We start from the raw sequence: 19,492 nt of genomic DNA, 5'->3' as shown, positions 1-19,492 counted from the left end.
TTCCTGGGGACCAACGCGGGAGCCCCCCCTCCCCCCGCAGAGGCCTTGCGTCCCGCCCACGGTCCTCGCGGCGCTCAGCGACCCTCCAGCTCCAGGCTGGTCTGAAGCAGCCCGGGCGAAGGCGTGGGGGCCACCGTCCCCTAGCTCTGCCGCACCTCCGCGCGGGTACGGGTTAGGTCGCGAGTCGCGGGACGCCGGCCGCTAGGCGGGGCGGGAGGCGGGGCGCTGACGTCGCGGCGCGGCCGGCGGCCGGGAGGCGGGGAGGCGGGGAGGCGGCGGCCGGCTCGGCCCAGCCCAACCCGCAGCTGCGGCGGCCGAGCCTGTGGGCGGCGGCGGCGGTCCGAGCCGGCTCCTGACTGCCCTCCGCCGCTGCCCAGTTTCTCACTTGGTCCGGGTGTCCACGCCTGGTTCGGCCAGCCCTCACCCGCCGCCGCTTCCCCCGCCATGGCCCTGGTACGGGGCGCCGAGACGGCGGCTGGGCCCTCCCGCTGGCTACCTACGCACGTCCAGGTGACGGTGCTGCGGGCCCGCGGGCTGCGGGGCAAGAGCTCGGGCGCGGGCAGCACCAGCGACGCGTATACGGTGATCCAGGTGGGCCGTGAGAAGTACAGCACGTCGGTGGTGGAGAAGACGCCGGGATGCCCCGAGTGGCGCGAGGAGTGCTCCTTCGAGCTGCCGCCCGGCGCCCTGGACGGCCTGCTGCGGGCGCAGGAGACCGACGCGGGCCCGGCGCCCTGGGCCGCGGGCTCCAACGCCGCCTGCCAGCTAGTGCTTACCACCATGCACCGCTCGCTTATCGGCGTCGACAAGTTCCTGGGCCAGGCCATGGTGGCGCTGGACGAGGTCTTCGGCGCAGGCCGCGCCCAGCACACACAGTGAGTGAGGGGCGCGCGGGAGCGGAAACGGTTAAGGGCCTTGTGGGGCGTGGCTGGGGAGACGCAGGACCCCGAACCTCGGCCTGGGCGGTGCGCCCTTTTGCCTAGCGCTCAAGGGCGTAAACCGACAAGTTGGTTCTTCGCATATCGGGGTCTCCTTCCGATCCCCAAATGTGCGCTGGGCTGTGCTTGGCCGCTGGTGGGTCCTTGGAAGGCGGGGGGGAGGTGAGAATGGTGGCCTACTGTTAGGAGTAGATTGTCAAGTAAAGTTAGGAGTGGGATCCAGAGGCTCTTGGACTGTGGGAACCTCAAGAAGGAAAATCTTGGGGCCATTCCTAGGGCCTCCGGCCCTGTTTCACTTTCCTCGAAGGGGAGGGGAACTGCCTTCGGGTCCACACCAGGCCTAAAGGGGAATGGGGAGGCCCTGCCTCGCCCTGTGGGGGAAAGAAGGTGCAGGGTTGTCCTCGAGGAGGGCAGAGGTTGAACGGAGGCGCCCCACCAAATCTAGAGACTGCAGAGGGCATCTGCTTCTTGCCTGGTACTCGGATGCCCTCTGTTGCTTAGAGACGCCCCCGATTCTTCCCTTCTGTGTCTCTGGTCTGAGAACAGGAGACCCTCTAAGTAAAGGAAGGAAACGCTTTAATCAGGCTTCAAGCATCTTGCCTGAGGTGGAGGCAGCACGTGCTTAATGGACAGCAGGAGACAATCTCCCAGTCACTTAAACCTAGAAGGGCCAGAGGGTTTACCAGTGGGTTTTTAAAAATCATTTATTTTGGCAGCGTTTAACTTTCCCTGTGTTAAGATCAAGGCTTCAGACTTGGAGCCTCATTTCCTGTTTTGGGCTTGGGCAGGATCCGGAAGCCTGTCCGCAGGGCTGACAACCTGCCGTGGGTCACTCAAGTGGTTAACTGGGGTGACGCCACCCCTAGGCCCATGGGCCCTGGATGGGGAGGGTAAGGGGTTGGGGACAGTTGCTGGAAAGGTTTACCCAAGTGGAATGGCATCCAACTGAGTAAATCTAGGAAGGCTTGCTGGAGAAGGATGAGCCTGGTACAGACCCAAATGAAAGCAGGATTTGGATAGAAAAGGATCTGACCTTGAACATTTCAAAAATGTGGGTAGAGAAGGCCTTCATGGCCCTTTGCAGCCTAGGGTGGGAAACGGGTTAGCACAGGGCAGGTTTGGGCAGGGCTGTGACTTAGCTCCATCTCCCCCTCCCCTGGCCTTCTCTCCTTCTCTCATGACTTGCTGTTTGGTTGCTGGGTGTGGATCATGTGGTATAGTTTGGCCCTTGTTTTGTTTTTTTCCTCCCCTTTTCTGTCCTCTCCCTCTTGCCTGGCTCAGGGAGCCCAAGGGGGTGGGGGTGAGGCAGAAAGCTCTCCTCTGGCTCTCCTAGCCCTTTCTTCTTCTGAAGAGGCTCCTGTCCCCAAATTCATTCCACCCCTTTCCCAGTCCTTCAGTCTCCACCTCTCAGCTAATCTGACCCGACTGGTAGATAACACATCTCGGTCTGGGGGTTGGGGGGGTGGGCACTAGAGGGGAGACTAAGGGGCAGACAGAAAAAGTCTCAGCTTGTGGGGAGGGGCTTCTGTGAGGTCAGTGACTTGCGCGGGGTGGGGGAGGGGCTTTGATTTTTTTTTTTCAGTTCCTGCTCTTGCTCTCTTCTTGCCCTCTGGATCTTCCTTAACTGAGCTGTCTATGTCTGTCGGCCCGTGTGCGCCTGTTTGCAGCCAAGGACAGTCCCCTTGATCTGAATGGGAGCCTTAATTTACTTTCTAGAAGTCATCTTTTCCACCAGGATCTTTCCACACCCACCTGGCTGCCTTTCCTCTGATGCATTGACCTGGGTTATTTATAGAACCTGGAGGGGGCAGGAGGAGGGGGACTTGTAGTGGGCAGCAGAAAAGTCTGTGAAATCAGCCTGATCTTTTAGTTTACTGGACCAAACAGCATGCCCACTGACAGAGGGTGAGGGCTGCTGCCCCCACTCCGGTTTGCACCTTCCACCTCTGGCTCTCATGGCCACCCTTGGTGGCCTTTCCTGGAGCACCTTGGTGTGAGCTGCTAAGATAGTGAGTCTGCACATTTTCCAGCGGGGAGAGGGCTGGGGTGTGCCCTCCTCAGCTTTGGATAATGGTGGCAGAGAACTCCAGGAGAGCACATGATAGCCCTGTGTTGCCCAGACAGAACTCCACTGGGGAAAGGCAGTCTCACGGTTAAGAGGAGGGGCCTGTTTAGTTGCAGATTCCCTTCCAAACCTGCCACCTTGTGGCCAGTCAAGTAAACTCTTGGTGCCTCAGTTTTCTCATCTGTAAAATGGGGCTAATTTATACCTTGACAGGATTGATGTAATGGATGAAATGAGTATGTAATTAAAGCATCTAGTGCAGTTCCTGGATATGGCTGGTGGTCAGTGAACAGCAGTGATGGTGGAGGGAGGTTTTAGTAGCCTGGTAGCTGTGATCTGGGAGATGTCCCCTGTCTCAGAGGAGCCTCTCATGTGATAGGAGGAGGTAATACAGAACTTAGCATAGTCCTGGAAAGCCCCAGGACTATGGTGGCAGGGTACTCACAGAAGTATGAGAGCTCCTCATGAAATGAGCTGGCCCTTCACAGCCCTCCACTACTCTCTTTGCTGCCAGACGCTTGAGAATTGGGGCTCGTCTTGTGAGGCCTCTGCAGTTCTGAAGCCACGCTCAGATCAGCTTGCAGTTTTGCAGCTGTCCTCTGTGGCAGGGCAGCATAGTGTTTAAGAACGTGGAGACTGAGGTTTCACTCCCAGTTCTATCACTTACTAGCAGGAAAGTTACTTAACCTGTTTCCTCATTTTTGAAAAGGTAACACATGATAACAATCATAGAGTTGTACAAATTAAATAAGACAGCATCTCTAAAAGCCTTAGTATCATTCTAGACACATAGCAAGCTTTCAAGATATTAGTGTTGGGCTACTCTCAGGGCCCTCCTTATGTGAGGGTGGTGATGATGGGGGCTGGGGTTCTAGGTGCCTCAACAGCCCCTGAAGCTCCTTTGTTAGTGGGGTGCTCTTTGAGGTGAGGGATTTCACTGGAGGCTTCCAACTGGTTGAAGAGAAAATTGTCAAAACAACATGTAATGTAATACACAAGGAAACTAATTATAACCGTCTCCCCTCAGTAAAGCCATACACGGATCATCATGGGTCTCAAAATCCCAAGAGCTGCTTCTTTCTTTCTTTCTTTATTTGGCCATGCTGTGCTGCTTGCAGGATCTTAGTTCCCCAACCAGAGATCAAATCCGGGCCCCTGCAGTGAAAGCGCCGAGTCCTAACCACTGGACCGCCTGGGAATTCCCTCTTTAGCTTCTTTAGATGCGTCCTTTGTGGTTTTTACTTCAGCACCATCCATAGTACTCCCCAGTGTGTGCTCGTGTGGAGTAAAATGGTCCCTTCTGTGAATAGCCCCCTTCCTGGGCCTGTTGGATGGATGGTTAGAGTCTGGCCCCTTGGGAAGGCCAAGTCTGTGGGCTCAGTTTGGGTTAAAACGTGACCATGGGCAGGCTGCAAGTGTGGCCCCCTAAGAGGCTCTGTCAGCCCTGGTCAGACCTGTCTCATTGATTTTATGAGGGCCTATGGGAGGCCTGTGGCTGAGGAGGACTTAGGTTGGAGACCAGAGCTTTCTGCCTGGCTTGTGGTGGTGGCCTGAGACCTCCTCCAGGAGGGTGGGCTTGGGGGCAATGGGAGAGGCAGCTGAGGCGAATACAGCCTGCTGGCCTATGGTAGACCTAAAGTGGGCATGGTCTTTGAGGGCTTCCATCTGTCCCTTAGCCTCCAGATGGCCTGTGCATTACTGTTGTAGGTAGATGGTGCATGACCCACAGCCTTATCATGTTTCCAGATGTGACTGCTCCTCAGGAAGCAGCTGAGGCCACGAGGGTCCTTGGCTTTGGCTCCTGCTCAACCCCCGACCTGGCTGATAGGGAAGTCTGCTTTGGCCGCCGGGAAAGGTGTGGCTGTACTTAAGAGCAGTAGTTAGGACGGAGGCTCCATCTCCCTGAGTTATGGGGCAGTTTTTATCTGGGGTTGCTTGAGCAGCAGCATCTGGGGAGTGGGGAGTGACTCTGCCGTCAGACTGAGCGGCTTCCCCTTCCCTCTGCATCTGGCCCCGTTCTCCCCTCCCTGCAGGCAGCCAGGGACAGGCGCAACTCAGCAGAGCTCCATCCTAGCGACCTTGAGGGCTGTCCCTTTCTTCTGATGGGGACTGTCTACCCTCTTTTTATTGCTGCCACCCTGGTGCTGTGACGCGCTCTCCAGCGGCGCTAAATGGCTGGTCTGGCCTCGTCCAGATGTTTCCCCTGCCCTTCCCACCCTGTGCTGGGACAGATAATTAACACAATGACAGGAGCTCTGTGTGCTCTCTGGGAATCAGTACCCTATTTTTTCCTGTGCAGGGCCGACCTCTGCAAAATGGTGTGGTCATGAAGAAGCTTTGCCCTTCCCCACAGCCAAGTAATAAAAATAAGTCTGTGATGTGGGTCCTTTATGCACCTGGCAGTCCTGTTAAGGAAGAGTCTGATGGCTCTGCCCTTACTGAGCTGGCCTGTGGGGGTGGCCCTGGGCCCAGGTCTCTCCGCAGTGAGCAGGATGAGCAAGTTCAGCTCCCAGGAAGCAGCGCTGCAGAGTTGCCGGGAGGGGCTTTGTCATGGGCCACCTTGACTTTCAGCTGACCCTGGGGGTGGTGAGGGGAAGCACAGCCCTTAATCATGGAATTCTGATGTCAGAACTGGAAGAGTGCTTAGAAGTGTGGAAATTGAGGCTGGGGAGGGAGAGTGACAGGCTCTCAGCTACTCAGCAGTTAGGGAGGGTGGGGCTCTGTGTGGTTTCTCTTAGGCCCTGGCAGCCTGAAGAGCTGTCATTTGGGATAAGGAAGAGATGGCATTTGGGAACCTGAGTGCATCCCAAGGTTTCTGTGGAAGTGCCTGAGGGCTTTTAGGGAGAGAGGGACATTTCAGCTGGGAGGGGGAGGGAGGCTTGGGGCTTCTCTGAGACCTGGAGGGACGCCTAATCCACAGGCCTTTCTGCCTGGGCAGAGGCCACTGGTTGGGTGGGAAGTTCAAAGGAGGGGAGGACATGGACACACCAGCCCGCATGCCCAGAGGGTGCAGTCTTATTAGGAGGACGGACCCCCACATTTGGAGGAAGGGCCATAGCCAGCGGCGTACTTTGGGGCCTAGCCAGGGAGCGCTGGAGATGCTCAGAGCAGACCGAAGCCCTGCGCTCAGCTCTGGTCAGGGAAGGCCTCCCTGAGGAGGAGGTGTACCCCGGGCCTGTCAGGCTGGCCATCAGAGATCCCGTCTGCCACCCCACCTTCTCTGAGCTCCCCTATGGATGGCGTGTAGCACTCCTTTTTGGAGGGTTGTCATTGCCTTGTTTGTTTAGCATATCATTTATTAAGCCCTTTTTAGGTGCTGGCACTGTCCTAAGGATTTGACTTACATCAGCTTATAGCAACCCCTGGGGGTGTAGGTATTGTTACTGTGTTCAACGAGTGAAGAAACTGAGGCACATAGAGGTGAAGTGACTTCTTTTTTTTAAAAATTTATTTATTTATTTATTTTTGGCTGTGTTGGGTCTTCGTTTCTGTGCGAGGGCTTTCTCTAGTTGTGGCGAGCGGGGGCCACTCTTCATCGTGGTGCGCGGGCCTCTCACTATCACGGCCTCTCTTGTTGCGGAGCACAGGCTCCAGGCGCGCAGGCTCAGTAATTGTGGCTCACGGGCCCAGTTGCTCTGTAGCATGTGGGATCTTCCCAGACCAGGGCTCGAACCTGTGTCCCCTGCATTGGCAGGCAGACTCTCAACCACTGCGCCACCAGGGAAGCCCACTTTTTTTTTAAAGATTTTTTCTTTTGATGTGGACCATTTTTAAAGTCTTTATTGAATTTGTTACAGTATTGCTTCTGTGTTATGTTTTGGTTTTTTGGCCACAGGGCATGTGGGATCCTAGCTCCCGGACCAGGGTTCGAACCCGCACCCCCTTCGTTGGAAGGCAGTCTTATCCACTGGACCACCAGGGAAGCCCTAAAGTGGCTTTTCTAAAGGCACACAGCACATGGCAGTCAGGATTTGTACCGAGACAGCCTGGCTCCTGATTCTGTGCTCTTCGCCACCATGCTGTAACACCCATCTGAGTCTTCTCCCATGTTTCCCAGGATTCAGCTTTGCATGGAAGTTGGTGCTCAGCAGCTGCCCTCCTTAGGGTTCCTCTCTCCTCCCCAAAGCCCATCTCTGTGGTTAGGCTTGGGGCCTCTGGAAGCATGACCTGCTTCTCCTGTGTGAGGCCTTGGCTGGTAAGGGTAAGTGCATTCAGTCTGCAGCTCCATGTCTGGTCATATCTTTCTCAGGGGATGGGGGTGTTGCCTGGTACATTGGGAAAGAGGGTATCACTGCCACTAGACTGTCTCACAGGAGCCATTGGCTTGTGCAGTAGAGCTGGGCTTGGGATCATCAACAGATATAAGACTTCCTGACCTTTCCCAAGAAATCACATGCTTGTTTTACTGTGACAGAACACTCTGAGCCATCCATTCCTCCTCCTACAGTCATGCAGTGGTTTGCTTTTTTTTTTTTTTTTTCCCCTTTCTTTTGTTCAACATCTAGGAAGCAATTAGTGGGCAACCACTGTGCCTAGGTCAGGGATTTGGAGGAAACATGAGAAAGAAATTATATAGCCCTTTCCGTAGAAGGGCAAAAATATGTTTGAGACAAGACTTAACCCAGGAAGGATAATTAACCAACAAAGCAGCATATACAAAATATGAGAGAAGGAAAGGGTCAGAAGAAGGACCAACTCACCAGGGTTGGAGTGATCAGGGTGGGCTGCCTATAGGAGGCTGGACCTTGAATGACAGGTGGGGCGTGGTGGGGGCTGGGTGAGTTTCTGGGAGGGAGACCCAGAAGGGAGGGAAGGAAGGGAAGTTGAGTGTGGTGGGGCTGAGCCAAGAGAGGGAGTGGAGGGGAGCCAAGCTTAGTTTCCTATGTGCTTCTCTCAGCAAAACAACCTGACTTTCTTTACTTCTTATTTCTTTTTGAGTAGTTTACCTGGTTCAAAATTCTAAAGATACATAGGGTACACAGTGAAAAATCTCCCTTGTCCTGACCTTGAGTCACCCAGCTCCTCTCTTCAGAAGCAGTCAACATTACCAGTTCTTATATGCTTTTAAAAGCCAATGCGTTATAGATTTCTTCTCCCTCTCCCATTGTGTTTGCACAAGTGCAGCCTTCTTCACACACACAGGTCTGTACCTATGATAAGTCTGGCTTCCCCACACAGGGATATTATTGCTTCTCTCCACCTGTTTCAAGCCTGAACTGAGACCCTGGCAGGAAGACAGCCACTACTTAGTTTTGTCCTCCGTGACTCAAGACCCTGTTTGGGGTGAATATGGGGTTAGGAGCAAACTGGGGAGGGGAGTTTGGTTAAGTAGAATTTCTTCCTTATTCCCTTGTCTCCCCTGGGAGAGGTCATCCTGCTGGTTTTCTCCTTTCTTTTGGGCAGGGTCATCACTCTTTGGTCCTGGGCTACCTTGCTCCCAGGGGGCTGATGACAGCCTATAAAAGGCCCTGACAGACAATAAACCCAAATCTTTACATGTGGGTTGGCCTACTTTTCAGAGTGCTTTCCCAGCATCACCTCACTTCCTTCTTCCCTGAGGGCAGGGAGGGTGACCCCCATTTTTACTGATGTGAAGACTGCGGTCTCAGGAGTGGAATGACCGATCCAAGGTCACATGATTCATTCGTGGCAGCCAGATTTCTAACCTCCTGAGCCCAGTGCTTTTTCCCTACATCATGCTTTCAACTATACATACTTCTATTGCTGTGTGGTTAGACTTGTCTCCAAGCAGACATGGGTCCCTGGCCTCTGTCCGAGGCAAGCTGACAAAGAGACAAACCTTTGGAGCCTACAGCAGCGGGAGAGATGAGGACTGGCTGAGATGTTTGTGCCCAGGAGGGAGGGAGGCTGGTCCTGGCTGGGTTCTGAGGGGAGCTGAGCAAGCCATGCCCATGGAGCCAGGGGTAACTAATGAAATGATGGTGCTGGGCTCCAAGGACTGTTGGTGCCGGCACAGAGCCGGAGTAGGTGATAAGAGGCCTGATAAGAGGCACTGTCCTCTCCTGCAGTTGTGTCTGGCTTGCAGTTTTACCGTCGATACCAAATCAAAGACAGGGTGAGGTTGTGAGTGTTGGGAGCCATAAGGGATTGGCCTGCGGCCCACACATCTCCTATCTGATCTTGTGTGAGGAGAACTGCCTGAGTGGGGGATTTGGAGAGGAGGGAAGGCATCTAGATGGAGGAGCCTCTGGGGAAAAGGCTTTTCCAGCTGTCTCTTCAAACTCCATGTAATACAGTTTTAGTTGACATTTCTCCCTGCCCCTAACTAGCTTATTTTATCACCCTTCTTTTACAGAGGTGAAGTGGGTGGTTGAAAGCCACTTTGTAAGTCAGATCCAGGACTAGAACCTGGGTCTCCTGTCTTCCAACCCTTGCGTTTTTCCACTATTCCTTTAAAATAATTTTTTTTTCCACTTATTTTTGGTACTGAAGCTAAGCCCTGCCAATGCCATCTCATTTATCCAGCAGGTGTTAGAAGGTATTCCATATATCAGGCCCTTTCCCTGGGTTGGGGGGCATCAAAGGTGAGTAACATTTTGTGCAGTCAGTAAGCAGTGAGAGTACAGGTGGAGTGGTTCTGCCTGAGTGCCACTGCAGGGGACGAAGAGGGGCACTTGGAGAAGGGCACTCCGGCCCCTCCTACCTTCCCCATTGCTCCTGTCCTAGTTTAGGCAGGTTTTTTTTTTTTTTTAAACATCTCCTCTAGACTGTTAGCATAGCTGCTACAGCTTTTTTGTAAGCCAGAATGCCAGTTTATTAATTTGTGATGAGCAGTAACTGCTGAGGCACAAGGAGTTGCCTGGGTCAGCCTGGCCGTGGGACCTGTCCTGGGTTGGCCGGCTCTGTGCTGGTTTCTGCTGCCTTGCCTCTCTGCTGCCCCTTTCCCTGCTGTCCTGGGCTCTTCCTACAGCACAGCAGCCATAGGTCTTATCCTTGTTTCCTACCCTGTAGTGCTCTTCCAGGCCCAGAATAAGGCTACAGCTCTTTAGCATGATGTTTGGGGCAGTCTCCTCTGCTCCAAAGCACCTTTCTGCCCATCTTCACCTCTCCAGCCCTGGGCATCTGTGTATTCTGTTCCTCCCACCTGGAATGTCTCTTCACCTGCCTCCTTGCCTCCTGACCCATTGTTCAAGGCCCAGGATGAATGTTACATCTGTCAATGAAAATCATCAATAAGCAACCTATAATAAGAAAAGAAAAGAGTTTTATTTGAGCCAAACTGAGGACTAGCCTGGATGCCCACTTCCCAGATTACTCTGAGAAACTGCTCCGGAGAAGCATGGTTTCCAGCACAGTTTTATATCTTGTCAGAACAAAGAACATTAAATAAGTCAGGGTTACTGTACATTTCAAGAGAAACACACACACACACACACACACACACACACACACACACAGGTCAGCATCATGTACAGAGCAAGTCAGCATGGCCTTGCACCTGGGAAAGGAGTCTTATCAGAGGAGTACCAACATTGGTGTCCCAGGAAGATAAGCATTTAATCTTTATTTTTAAAGAATGGACATTCTTTACTTTTTGTCAGTGTGTCCTTTTCTCTAATAATTAAAGCAGATGTACAATGTGTGTTTGATAGGCCACAAACAGGCTATTTTAGTTAGCGTAAGATTCAAGTTAACTCATAGATAAGCCAGAATGACCTCCCTATATCTCAATATGTGAAAATTTCTTTTATCATGTCCTTCCCTGCTCCTCCCGAAATTGTCTTCCCTTTAACCTTCCTGTGCATTTTATCTGTGCATTTTGTGGTGTTAATCACCTTCTTCCTTTATTTATGTGGCTGTCTTATTCTTTCTTATTCTGTCCCTTTCTTATTCGGGCAAATACTTGGGAAACGTTTTGAGCCTGGCTGAGGCCTCCTCTGGTTGGATGGGATTTCAGTGGCGAGTTCCCTGTGCCTCTGAGACTTTGTGAGTGTCAGGATGGGCTGTCAGGATCTCACATGCCACCCCCTGTGCTGAGGCTACAGAGATGAATAGATAGTTAGCACAAGGCTCAGGGATTCAACCAGGAGCAGGGCTCAGTCATAGGACAGGGAGAAAACAGCCTGTGTCCTGGCCAAAGGCTACCCGCTGGCCTCCACAGGGATCTAATAGAAAGACCCTGTTAGTCTCAAGTGGGACCAGAAGGGGAGTATAGATGAGTCAATACGTGTTTCCAACCATCTCCAACAGATGCGGGTGCTTTTTTTTTTTTTAATAAATTTATTTATTTTATTTTTGGCTGCTTTGAGTCTTCGTTGCTGGGCGCGGGCTTTTCTCTAGATGCAGTGAGTGGGGGCTCCTCTTCGTTGCGGTGTGCGGGCTTCTCATTGCGGTGGCTTCTCTTGTTGTGGAGCATGGGCTCTAGGTGCGCAGGCTTCAGTAGTTGTGGCACATGGGCTCAGTAGTTGTGGCTCGCGGGCTCTAGAGTGCAGGCTCAGTAATTGTGGAGCACAGGCTTTGTTGCTCCGCGGCATGTGGGATCTTCCCGAACCAGGGCTCGAACCCGTGTCCCCTGCCTTGGCAGGCGGATTCTTAACCACTGTGCCACCAGGGAAGCCCCACGGGTGCTTTTTAAAAAACATAATCATGATGCTTGTATCACACACAAAATCAACAGTTCCTTAATAACCATCCAATCAACATCCAGTCCGTATTTAAATTCCCTTAACATCAGAACTATCTCTTCATAGGTGGTTTGTTGAATCAGGATCCAAACAGGGCTCCCTCCCGTACTGTGCCTGGTTGTTAAGTCTCCCAGGGTAACAGTTCCCTCTTGTTTCATACCCTTACCTGATGGAGGAGCTGAATCACTTGTCCTTGAGAACATCCCACATTGTAGCTGATGGGTTTCTGCCAAAGCAGAAATTGCGGGGCCTTGGGAGCCTGGGGAAACGGGGACAGGGTGAACAGTCTCTGAAGGCTTCAGGCCTTTTGAGAGCAAATGATTTCATCACTACAGCGTTGCTTGAAGTGGCTGATGGCTGGCCAGCCTGGATTAGGAATTTGGGTTAGACTGTTATGTCCATCAGAATGTTATGGACAGATATCTTGGTGTCTTTTCCTAGAGTTTTCCCCAGCATCTACTTTTTGAGTTGCGGTCTCTTCCCCTCTGGAACCCTGCAGCCCCTATTTGTACTGACTCCCTAGAGAAGCTGGATGGGGAGAGTGAGGCCAGGAAAGGAGAAATGGATCAGTATGTCTTTCCTTCACGTTGGTTCTTCACTTTTCATTCTAGAAGATTCTCCAGCCAGTACACTGGGCAGCACAACTGTCTTCTCAGGGCCTCTTGGCTTCCTTTGTCTTGGGGTGGGGTTCAATTCCTACAACTGTCAGATTTGCAAGCACGTCACCCCCAGCATGTTGGGAGCTGTTCCCTAGCCTGAGGTAAGACCTGTCTCTGAAGAGGCCAGGGCAGCCACGGCCAGAAGAGAGAAGCTGCAGACCTGGTGGGCTATGGCCATAGCAGGTAAGGCCCAGGTGAGCACCAGCCCAGTTAAGCTGGAGATCGTGGTATTGGGGACATGAGGAAAACAAGCTACAGGAGCAGCCTGCTCCCTGACTGGCAGGTGCACCCAGCTGTTTTTGTTTCTCCGGAGTCACCTTCATTGGCATGCAGGGTGTTTGAGGGTCAGACTGAGCACTGTGGCGTGACGCTCGGGAGCCGCAGGGCCTTTGGCCAGTTTCTCGCGCCTTACCAGACCCCTGCAAGGCCCTCTCATACCCAGTGGGACATGAGGTGCAGTGTCTGTCATCTGATTTGAGATCTCAGCCTGGGAGCCGTGCGTTGGGGCAGGAAGGGGAAGACATGCACTCAAGCGTGTGTTTTGCAGTGAGCCTTACAGAGGCAGCGCATCCCAAGCAGTGAGAGTGGCACCGCCCAGCTCCTTCTCTGGGAACTACATTCAGCACCTCACATCAAGCCCTTGCCTTAGCTTTGAACTGTATCTGTAAGCGTCTGTGCTTTATCTTTATTTATTTTGTGCATCCGTTAGCAAGATGTGTCCTAAGGTAACTGCTTCTTCACTTTATGCCATTTCAGCTTACAAAAGGTTTCATAGGAATGCTCCACTTTTGGATAGCAGGGGAAACCTGTAACTTTAAAGTTCAAAGTAGTGATCAGTATAAATATTCTGCGACATCTGCAGCAGCTGTAATGTGGTATGAAAATATCGGTTTCTCTTGGTGACTTATTCATAGGTACTGCTGCTGTACCACTACTGTTGCAAAAATTCATAATTGAAAGAAATACTAAATTTCAGTTAGAGATTAGGGGAAATAAAGATGTAATTTTTCTCCCGTCTAACACAGACCCCCTGTTTTAGAGAAATCCTTTGGTTGGGCAGGGACATGGGGTTTCTGGGCCCGGGTATGTGGTGTGTTGTACTTGCAGAGGGAGGCATTCTAGTGCAGTGATCAAGGCCGGAGGCCCTGGAGACAGGGAGCCTGGGTTCAAATCCTGGTTCCCTGTGTACTAAAAAGAAGCATCTGACTTAACCCTATGGACTTCTCTCTGCCCTAGTGTTTGCATCTGCAAAAATATATAAGAACTAACATTTGTGTGGCGCTTCCTGTGTACCAGGCCCTGTTCTGAGTGCTTCACATGTAATCTATGCAATTGTCAGAGTGGTCTTGTGAGGGGATTGGACACCCATTACTCCCATCTTATAGGCAGGTGTGGAAATGCATAGAGAGACTGGGTGACCCACTCCAGGTCGCACAGCTGGTGTGTGGTGTGCTGGGGCTTACGCCAGGCAGCCTGGCTCCAGAGTCCATGCTGGAGCCACTCTCGAGGTCTGCTTCCCGCACCTGCCTCCTGGGGCTGTTAAGAGGATGACTGGGATCTGATTTGGTGTGTTGAGTGCTTAGTATAGCGCCTGCACACAGTAGGTGCTAAAAGAGAGGTATGGTTGTTAATGGTGATAAGATTAGTGCCCTAGTGATGGGCTAGTGTGGGGTCAACACCTGACCTCCATTCAGGAAGTGGGCACTTCCCAGATCTGGTTGGTGTATTCTGTCAGGGAAGTTACTGAGATTCTTTGCTGAGGAATGGGGGATGAGGGCTTCAGGGTTAAAGAAGGTGCCCTTTTGGAACTGTCTGTCCCCATGAAGCCTGGCACATGGCTCCTTCCTCAGGAGGCTCTTTTTGGGGACAGGGGGCACCCTCTTTTCTCTGGGAGCTTCTGGTCTCATGGTTAAGACCTGTGGGTTTGTGATGATAGAAACATTACACAGTTGTTCAGTTGTGAACAGGGACAAACAAGTTGCTAAGTTAATTCATAGATTAATTTGTTAGTTCATTGAAAATATATTTGAGTGTCCACTATTTTAAGTCTGGTGACACACAGACGAGCAGAATAAAGTTCCTGCCTGTAGAGCAGGGGAAGACAGGCATTAAACAGCTGTGTATACATACATCATTTTACTGTGTGGGATACACACACACACACCCTGTGTCAGGTAGTATTAATTATGCTAAAGAAATAAACTGGGTAAGGGGCAGGTGTAGTTGGGGTACTCAGGGAAGACTGAGGAGTTTCAGATGAACTGAGACCTGATGTGAGTGAGTAAGTGAGTGAACTGTGGCCTGAAGATCTGGGCCTGTGTCACAGGCAGAGGGAAAAGCAAGAGCAGTTCGCTGGAGATGGGAACACTGAAGGCCAGTGTGGGATGAGATATGCAGAGAATCAGAAGAGCCGGCACCCAAAGGATGAGCCCTTTCCGCCATGCTGAGGAGTGGGGTGTGATGTGCTCCAGTTTCACCTACCTGCTGGGTGAAGCATGGATGGCAGGGAGGCAGGTGAGCAGGGAACTGTAATGTTCAGCAGGGAGATGTTGGTGGACTGTACTATAGGGTGACAGTGGTGAGAGGGGTTGAATTCTGGGTATGATTGGTTGGTAGAGCTAAGTTTAGATGTGGGGTGTGAGGGGGAAAAAGAGACAAGGATGGTTCCTGGGTTAGGGGTGTGAAATAAATGATGTGTGGAGGCTTAGGAAGGGGCACCATTATTTGGATCTTAAGCTGAACTTTGCACTGATAATGTTACCGAACCGAACTCAGGTCTGCTTGCCTGACGCGTAGCAAAGCCAATCTACTGACACTGAGTTGTGGTGAAGGAAAGTACAGTGTTTATTTGCAGGGCACCAAGCAAGGAGAATAGGCAGCTCATGCTCAAAAGACCTGAACTCCCTGATGGCTTTCAGGCAAGGATTTTTAAAGACTGTGCTAGGGGAGAGGGTCGTAGGATGCCTGATTAGCTCATGGACCTTCTTCTGGTTAGTTGGTGGTGAGGTAGCAGGATGATGTTTTGGGAATCTCAGTCATCAACCTTCTGGTTCCAACCAGTCTGGGGTCTACATGCTTGTGGTCAGCAAGTCGTCACCATCCTCTACCAGGTTGGGGAGAGGTCTTAGTTTCTGCAGAACGTCTCAAAGATAGGCATCAGATTGTTATCTACATCCCTTCTGGAGGAACTCCTGAAGTCTTGCAGCTCTGTTGTTCTAATCATTAACTACTTGAGTCTGCTCTTTGGAACTCAGGGAAGGCCTAGGAGACTAAAGCCTTTTTTTACTTCTACAAACAAGAAACAGGGGGCACAGAGGGGCTTTTGTGTCCCAGAAGGCCCAGCAGAGTCCTGCTTGGTTTCAGTTTCTGTTTTTCTTTGATACTCCTCAATCCTGAGGGGAACAGGGGCAGGACAAGGAAGGGAATAAAGTTTTGGATAGAGAGATTAATCATAAACTCAGCAGGTTAACTCAGTTTTAAGGGGACCAATTTCAATAAGAACTGGAGACAAGTCAGGTGTGTGCCTGGGCCTGGGGCTCTCAAGGGCCCAGCACCCCCAGAGTGACAGGAGCCACCTGGCACTTAACATGTGTGTGTTTGACATCTGCCCTAGGTCTGCTTCTCAGAATGTTGAGCTTTTTCAGTTATACTATGTGGCAGCTGTTAGCTAGCCCAGCTCTGTTTACTGAGAAATGGGTGGAGAGCTGGGTATGGTGGGCCTGGGAGCCCCACTAGCAGGAATAACTAGGGCCATAATCTTGGTAACAGGTGAGGCAACTACCTCCTCCCTTTATCCCCCCTTTGTCCTCTGCCCCTGCAGAGGGTGGGGGTGGGGCTGGTCCCACAGGGTAGGAGGCTGAGGGCTCCTAAGTCCACACTGGGCCTGCTGAACTTTGTCAGGCAGAGGGAGCCTGGGGGAGGTACGGCGGCTGAGCAAGGGCCCTTTTAGAGCTTTTCTGTGGTTCTGCATCTGCTGGGGGAGGCTTGACTGCTCTCAGACATGGTTTTAATGGCCTGGGGACCGGACAAAACCCTGAGGTTCCCGTAGTGACCTTTCAGGGCTCCATCCTCCTGGGATTGTGCCAACCCTTTGAAGGGGGTTCTGGCCTTCATACGCCACCTCCTTGCCTCTTTGGGCCTCTGTGGTGTACCTTTTCCAGCCTCTGTCCTCTCAGGGTGTCCGGAGGCCCAACGTTTGCATTCAGCTTGATGACAAATGCTGTCCCTCGAAGGTTAAGACCGTGGGCTGGGAGTCAGGCATCTTCATGTTCAAGTCCCGACTGTATCCCTTACTAGCTGTTTGACCTTGGGCAAGTCACAAACCTTCTCTGTAACTTAGTTTCCTCATCCACATAGTGGGGATAATGGATCTCATCTCCTGGACTGTGTGGATAGTAAAAGAGGTACAGAGTTTGGCACACAGTGAGCATGCAGTAAGTCTAGCTCTGCTGATTCTCTAGCACCAGTCATTTGTCCTGCCTCTCAGGTGTGGTCCACAGGCCAGCAGCCCTGGCATCCCCTGGAAGCTGGGTAGAAATGGAGCCTCTCAGGCCCATCTGCACCCATTGCATCAGAATCTGCATTTTTACCAGACTCAGCGATCCGTTTGTACTTTGCAATTTGAGAAGCGCCGTTGTACGTCACTCCTGAAGAGCAGCGTCTGTAGCGGCACATACCTCTTCCACGCAAGGAATTCTCTCTTACTGCTCCTTTCCTGATGGAGCATGTCTTGGCTGCAGTCCTACCTGGGACAAGTCCCAGATAATGATCATCTTTGTCAAAACCTGTTTCCTGAGCACATGCTTCCTGGGCTTTGGAGAGTTCAGGTGCTCAGGCAGTGCAAGGGTTGAGGTGGGTGCCATGTAGGTGGAACAGTTCAGTACCTGCAGTGAAGGATGTGCAGGTTGTTGTTTTACATGCTGTCGGGGCCGAAGAATCTAGGCTTTGAGAGCTGAGTGGGTGTCAGGGAAATTGTACTGGGGCAGAATCACTGTCCTTCCTGTCCTGGTGAGTGCTGTTTCAGAAGCAGCTTTGTGGAACAGAGGCCTTGTTCATTTTAGCACTCTTTTTTCATAGAAAGTACTTATTGATGCCTGGCCCTCCCCATGTATGTGTTCCTTTGATAATTTGTCCCGGGTTGGGGGGAGGGGGGGAGGGATGAGCGTTTCTAGGGTCAGTTCTCTCAGAAGAAGTGGGTTCAGTGGACTTTGGAAGGCAAGCCTTGGCTGGGCAGGGGAGAGACGCAGGTTTCTTCTGTGTAACAATTGAGTGTCCTTGATGATGCACCCAGGTGGAGGGAAAGTTGGCCTCTGATCCATGAAGGGATGTAGAGCAGGCAGGGGACCATCCTTCTGTGGTTCTCACACTGGGTCTGGTGAATTCAGTCACCTGAGGAGGTACTCCCTTCCACCTTAAAATATAGATTTCTAGGCCTGGCCCTTCTAATTCAGTGGGTTTTAGGTTGTATCTTAGTATGAATAGATAAAAAAGAAATCCCACACTGATGCAGGCAGGTTCGGGTGCCGCAGCTGTAGGGCTCTGAAGATAAGTCTGTCTCGTGAGCCACCATCTAGATATGTGCTGGGGCCGTGGTCAAATCCTAATTGGTTTTGGCCAGGTCTCAGCCACGGATGGGAGTGACAGGCCTTTGTCCACAAGCTGTTGGTTGTGTGGCCTTGCCGTTGCCATCTCAGCCTGTCACACTTCTGGGAGAAGCCCTGCTCCAAGTAGCTGGCGGGGTCCAGTGAGTCCTGCCCCTGACCGATAGGGAGACAGATGGCGACAGTGACTGAGGGTCCAGAGGCAGGTCCCAGCCATTCTCAGCCTCACTCCGCTCTGGATGGGGGAATCTCAGAAAATGGTGAGGAAAGTCTTCTTTTCCCTCCTGGCCTCCCTGAAAAGCAAGTCCAGAGAAGAACCCCAAATTCCCTGGGGAAGAGCAGGAGAAGCAGAAATGACCTTATGGGGAGGGGGTTGGGAAGGGCAGGGGACAAGGATCCTTTGGGCCGAGGACCTGAGCCTCAGCTGGGCTAGTAATGTAATGCATCCTCTTTCATCGAGGGGTCGGAGGGAGAGGCGAGGAGCCCATTCTGTCTCAGCCAACTGAGAGGATAAAATAGGAACGGGAATTTTCCTTTGTCTCCTTTTCCTATTACGACAGTAATATATGGCTCTTCTAAAAAATTCAAACAGGACAAAAATAGGCAATGCAGGAAGTGATAGTTCCCTGCAACCTCACCCCGCAGAGATAACCACTGTTACTGCTGTGGTGTGTGGAGTGTGACCAGCTGGGGCTCAGGACCCCTGACCTTATGCCCAAGTGAAGGATGTCTGTGCATGCGGATTCCCGTCGCTCAGGGCTTGGTGGGGTTGCGGCTGGAGTCCATATACTTCTCTTTGCCCCACCTCCCAGAATCTTGCTGTGCTAAATGAGGCCCAGTCCAGGTTTGGGCAAGGTGACTTGGCCCTGAAAGAGTTAAAGGGTCAGGCCCAAAGTGGACGTTGGGTTGCGAAAGCAGGGGCGTGAGGATGTTGATGCTAGCTGGTTTGTCTTTCTATTAAATGTCTCCTTGTGCCCCCAGACACATCCTCACATGCATCCCGTCAGTCTGTCTCTCAGCTCTCTTCCCCGCTCCCTGCCCCTCCTCCCCCATCTTTCCTCCCTGTGCCTGCTTATCACAAGCGCAGCACGGAAACACCCACACATCCTCTGAGCATAGCCCTCCGCCCTCCCTGCTTGTGCCACAGTCTCTCCTGACCCAGCCTTACCAGGGGGTGGTCTCTTGGGTTTGGGAGGGAAAACCAACAGCCCAGGCTCCCTTCACTCAGGCCATCCAGTGGTCCCCAAGCAGAGGCTGGGTGCATAGCCCGCAATGGGCACCCAAGAGGTTAGTCATGGTGGACTCTTCCAAAGGGATGCAATTGGAAGTGTCCCTGGGAAGACCTTTTCTTTTCTTTTCTTTTCTTTTCTTTTCTTTTCTTTTCTTTTCTTTTCTTTTCTTTTCTTTTCTTTTCTTTTTTTAAAGTCACAGCATTTAAACCTACCACCACTACCAAGCCCTTGCAGTGACTTAATTCTGGACATTTGGATGTGCAGGGACTTTCATACAAAAGATCTCCCACTTAATGTCCGTGAGAAGCTCAAGGAGCTGGTGTTGCGGGGTGAGCAGATCCTAGGTGGGAGAT

General features: G+C 52.0%; 1 protein-coding gene across 1 annotated transcript in view; it reads left to right on the top strand.

Moving 5' to 3' along the window:
- The first annotated feature begins 272 nt into the window (after nucleotides 1-272).
- The window catches only part of RAB11FIP5 (RAB11 family interacting protein 5), a 36,641-nt gene continuing 17,421 nt past the window's right edge, over nucleotides 273-19,492 (top strand). Inside the window, 1 exon segment of the mRNA XM_068564332.1 lies at nucleotides 273-875. Within this exon segment, the coding sequence (XP_068420433.1) occupies nucleotides 445-875 (431 nt within the window). The 5' untranslated portion in view covers nucleotides 273-444.

The sequence above is a fragment of the Eschrichtius robustus genome, chromosome 15 (genome assembly GCF_028021215.1).
Source record: "Eschrichtius robustus isolate mEscRob2 chromosome 15, mEscRob2.pri, whole genome shotgun sequence".
Lineage (NCBI taxonomy): Eukaryota > Metazoa > Chordata > Mammalia > Artiodactyla > Eschrichtiidae > Eschrichtius > Eschrichtius robustus.
This window is presented reverse-complemented; position numbering and strand designations above follow the sequence as displayed.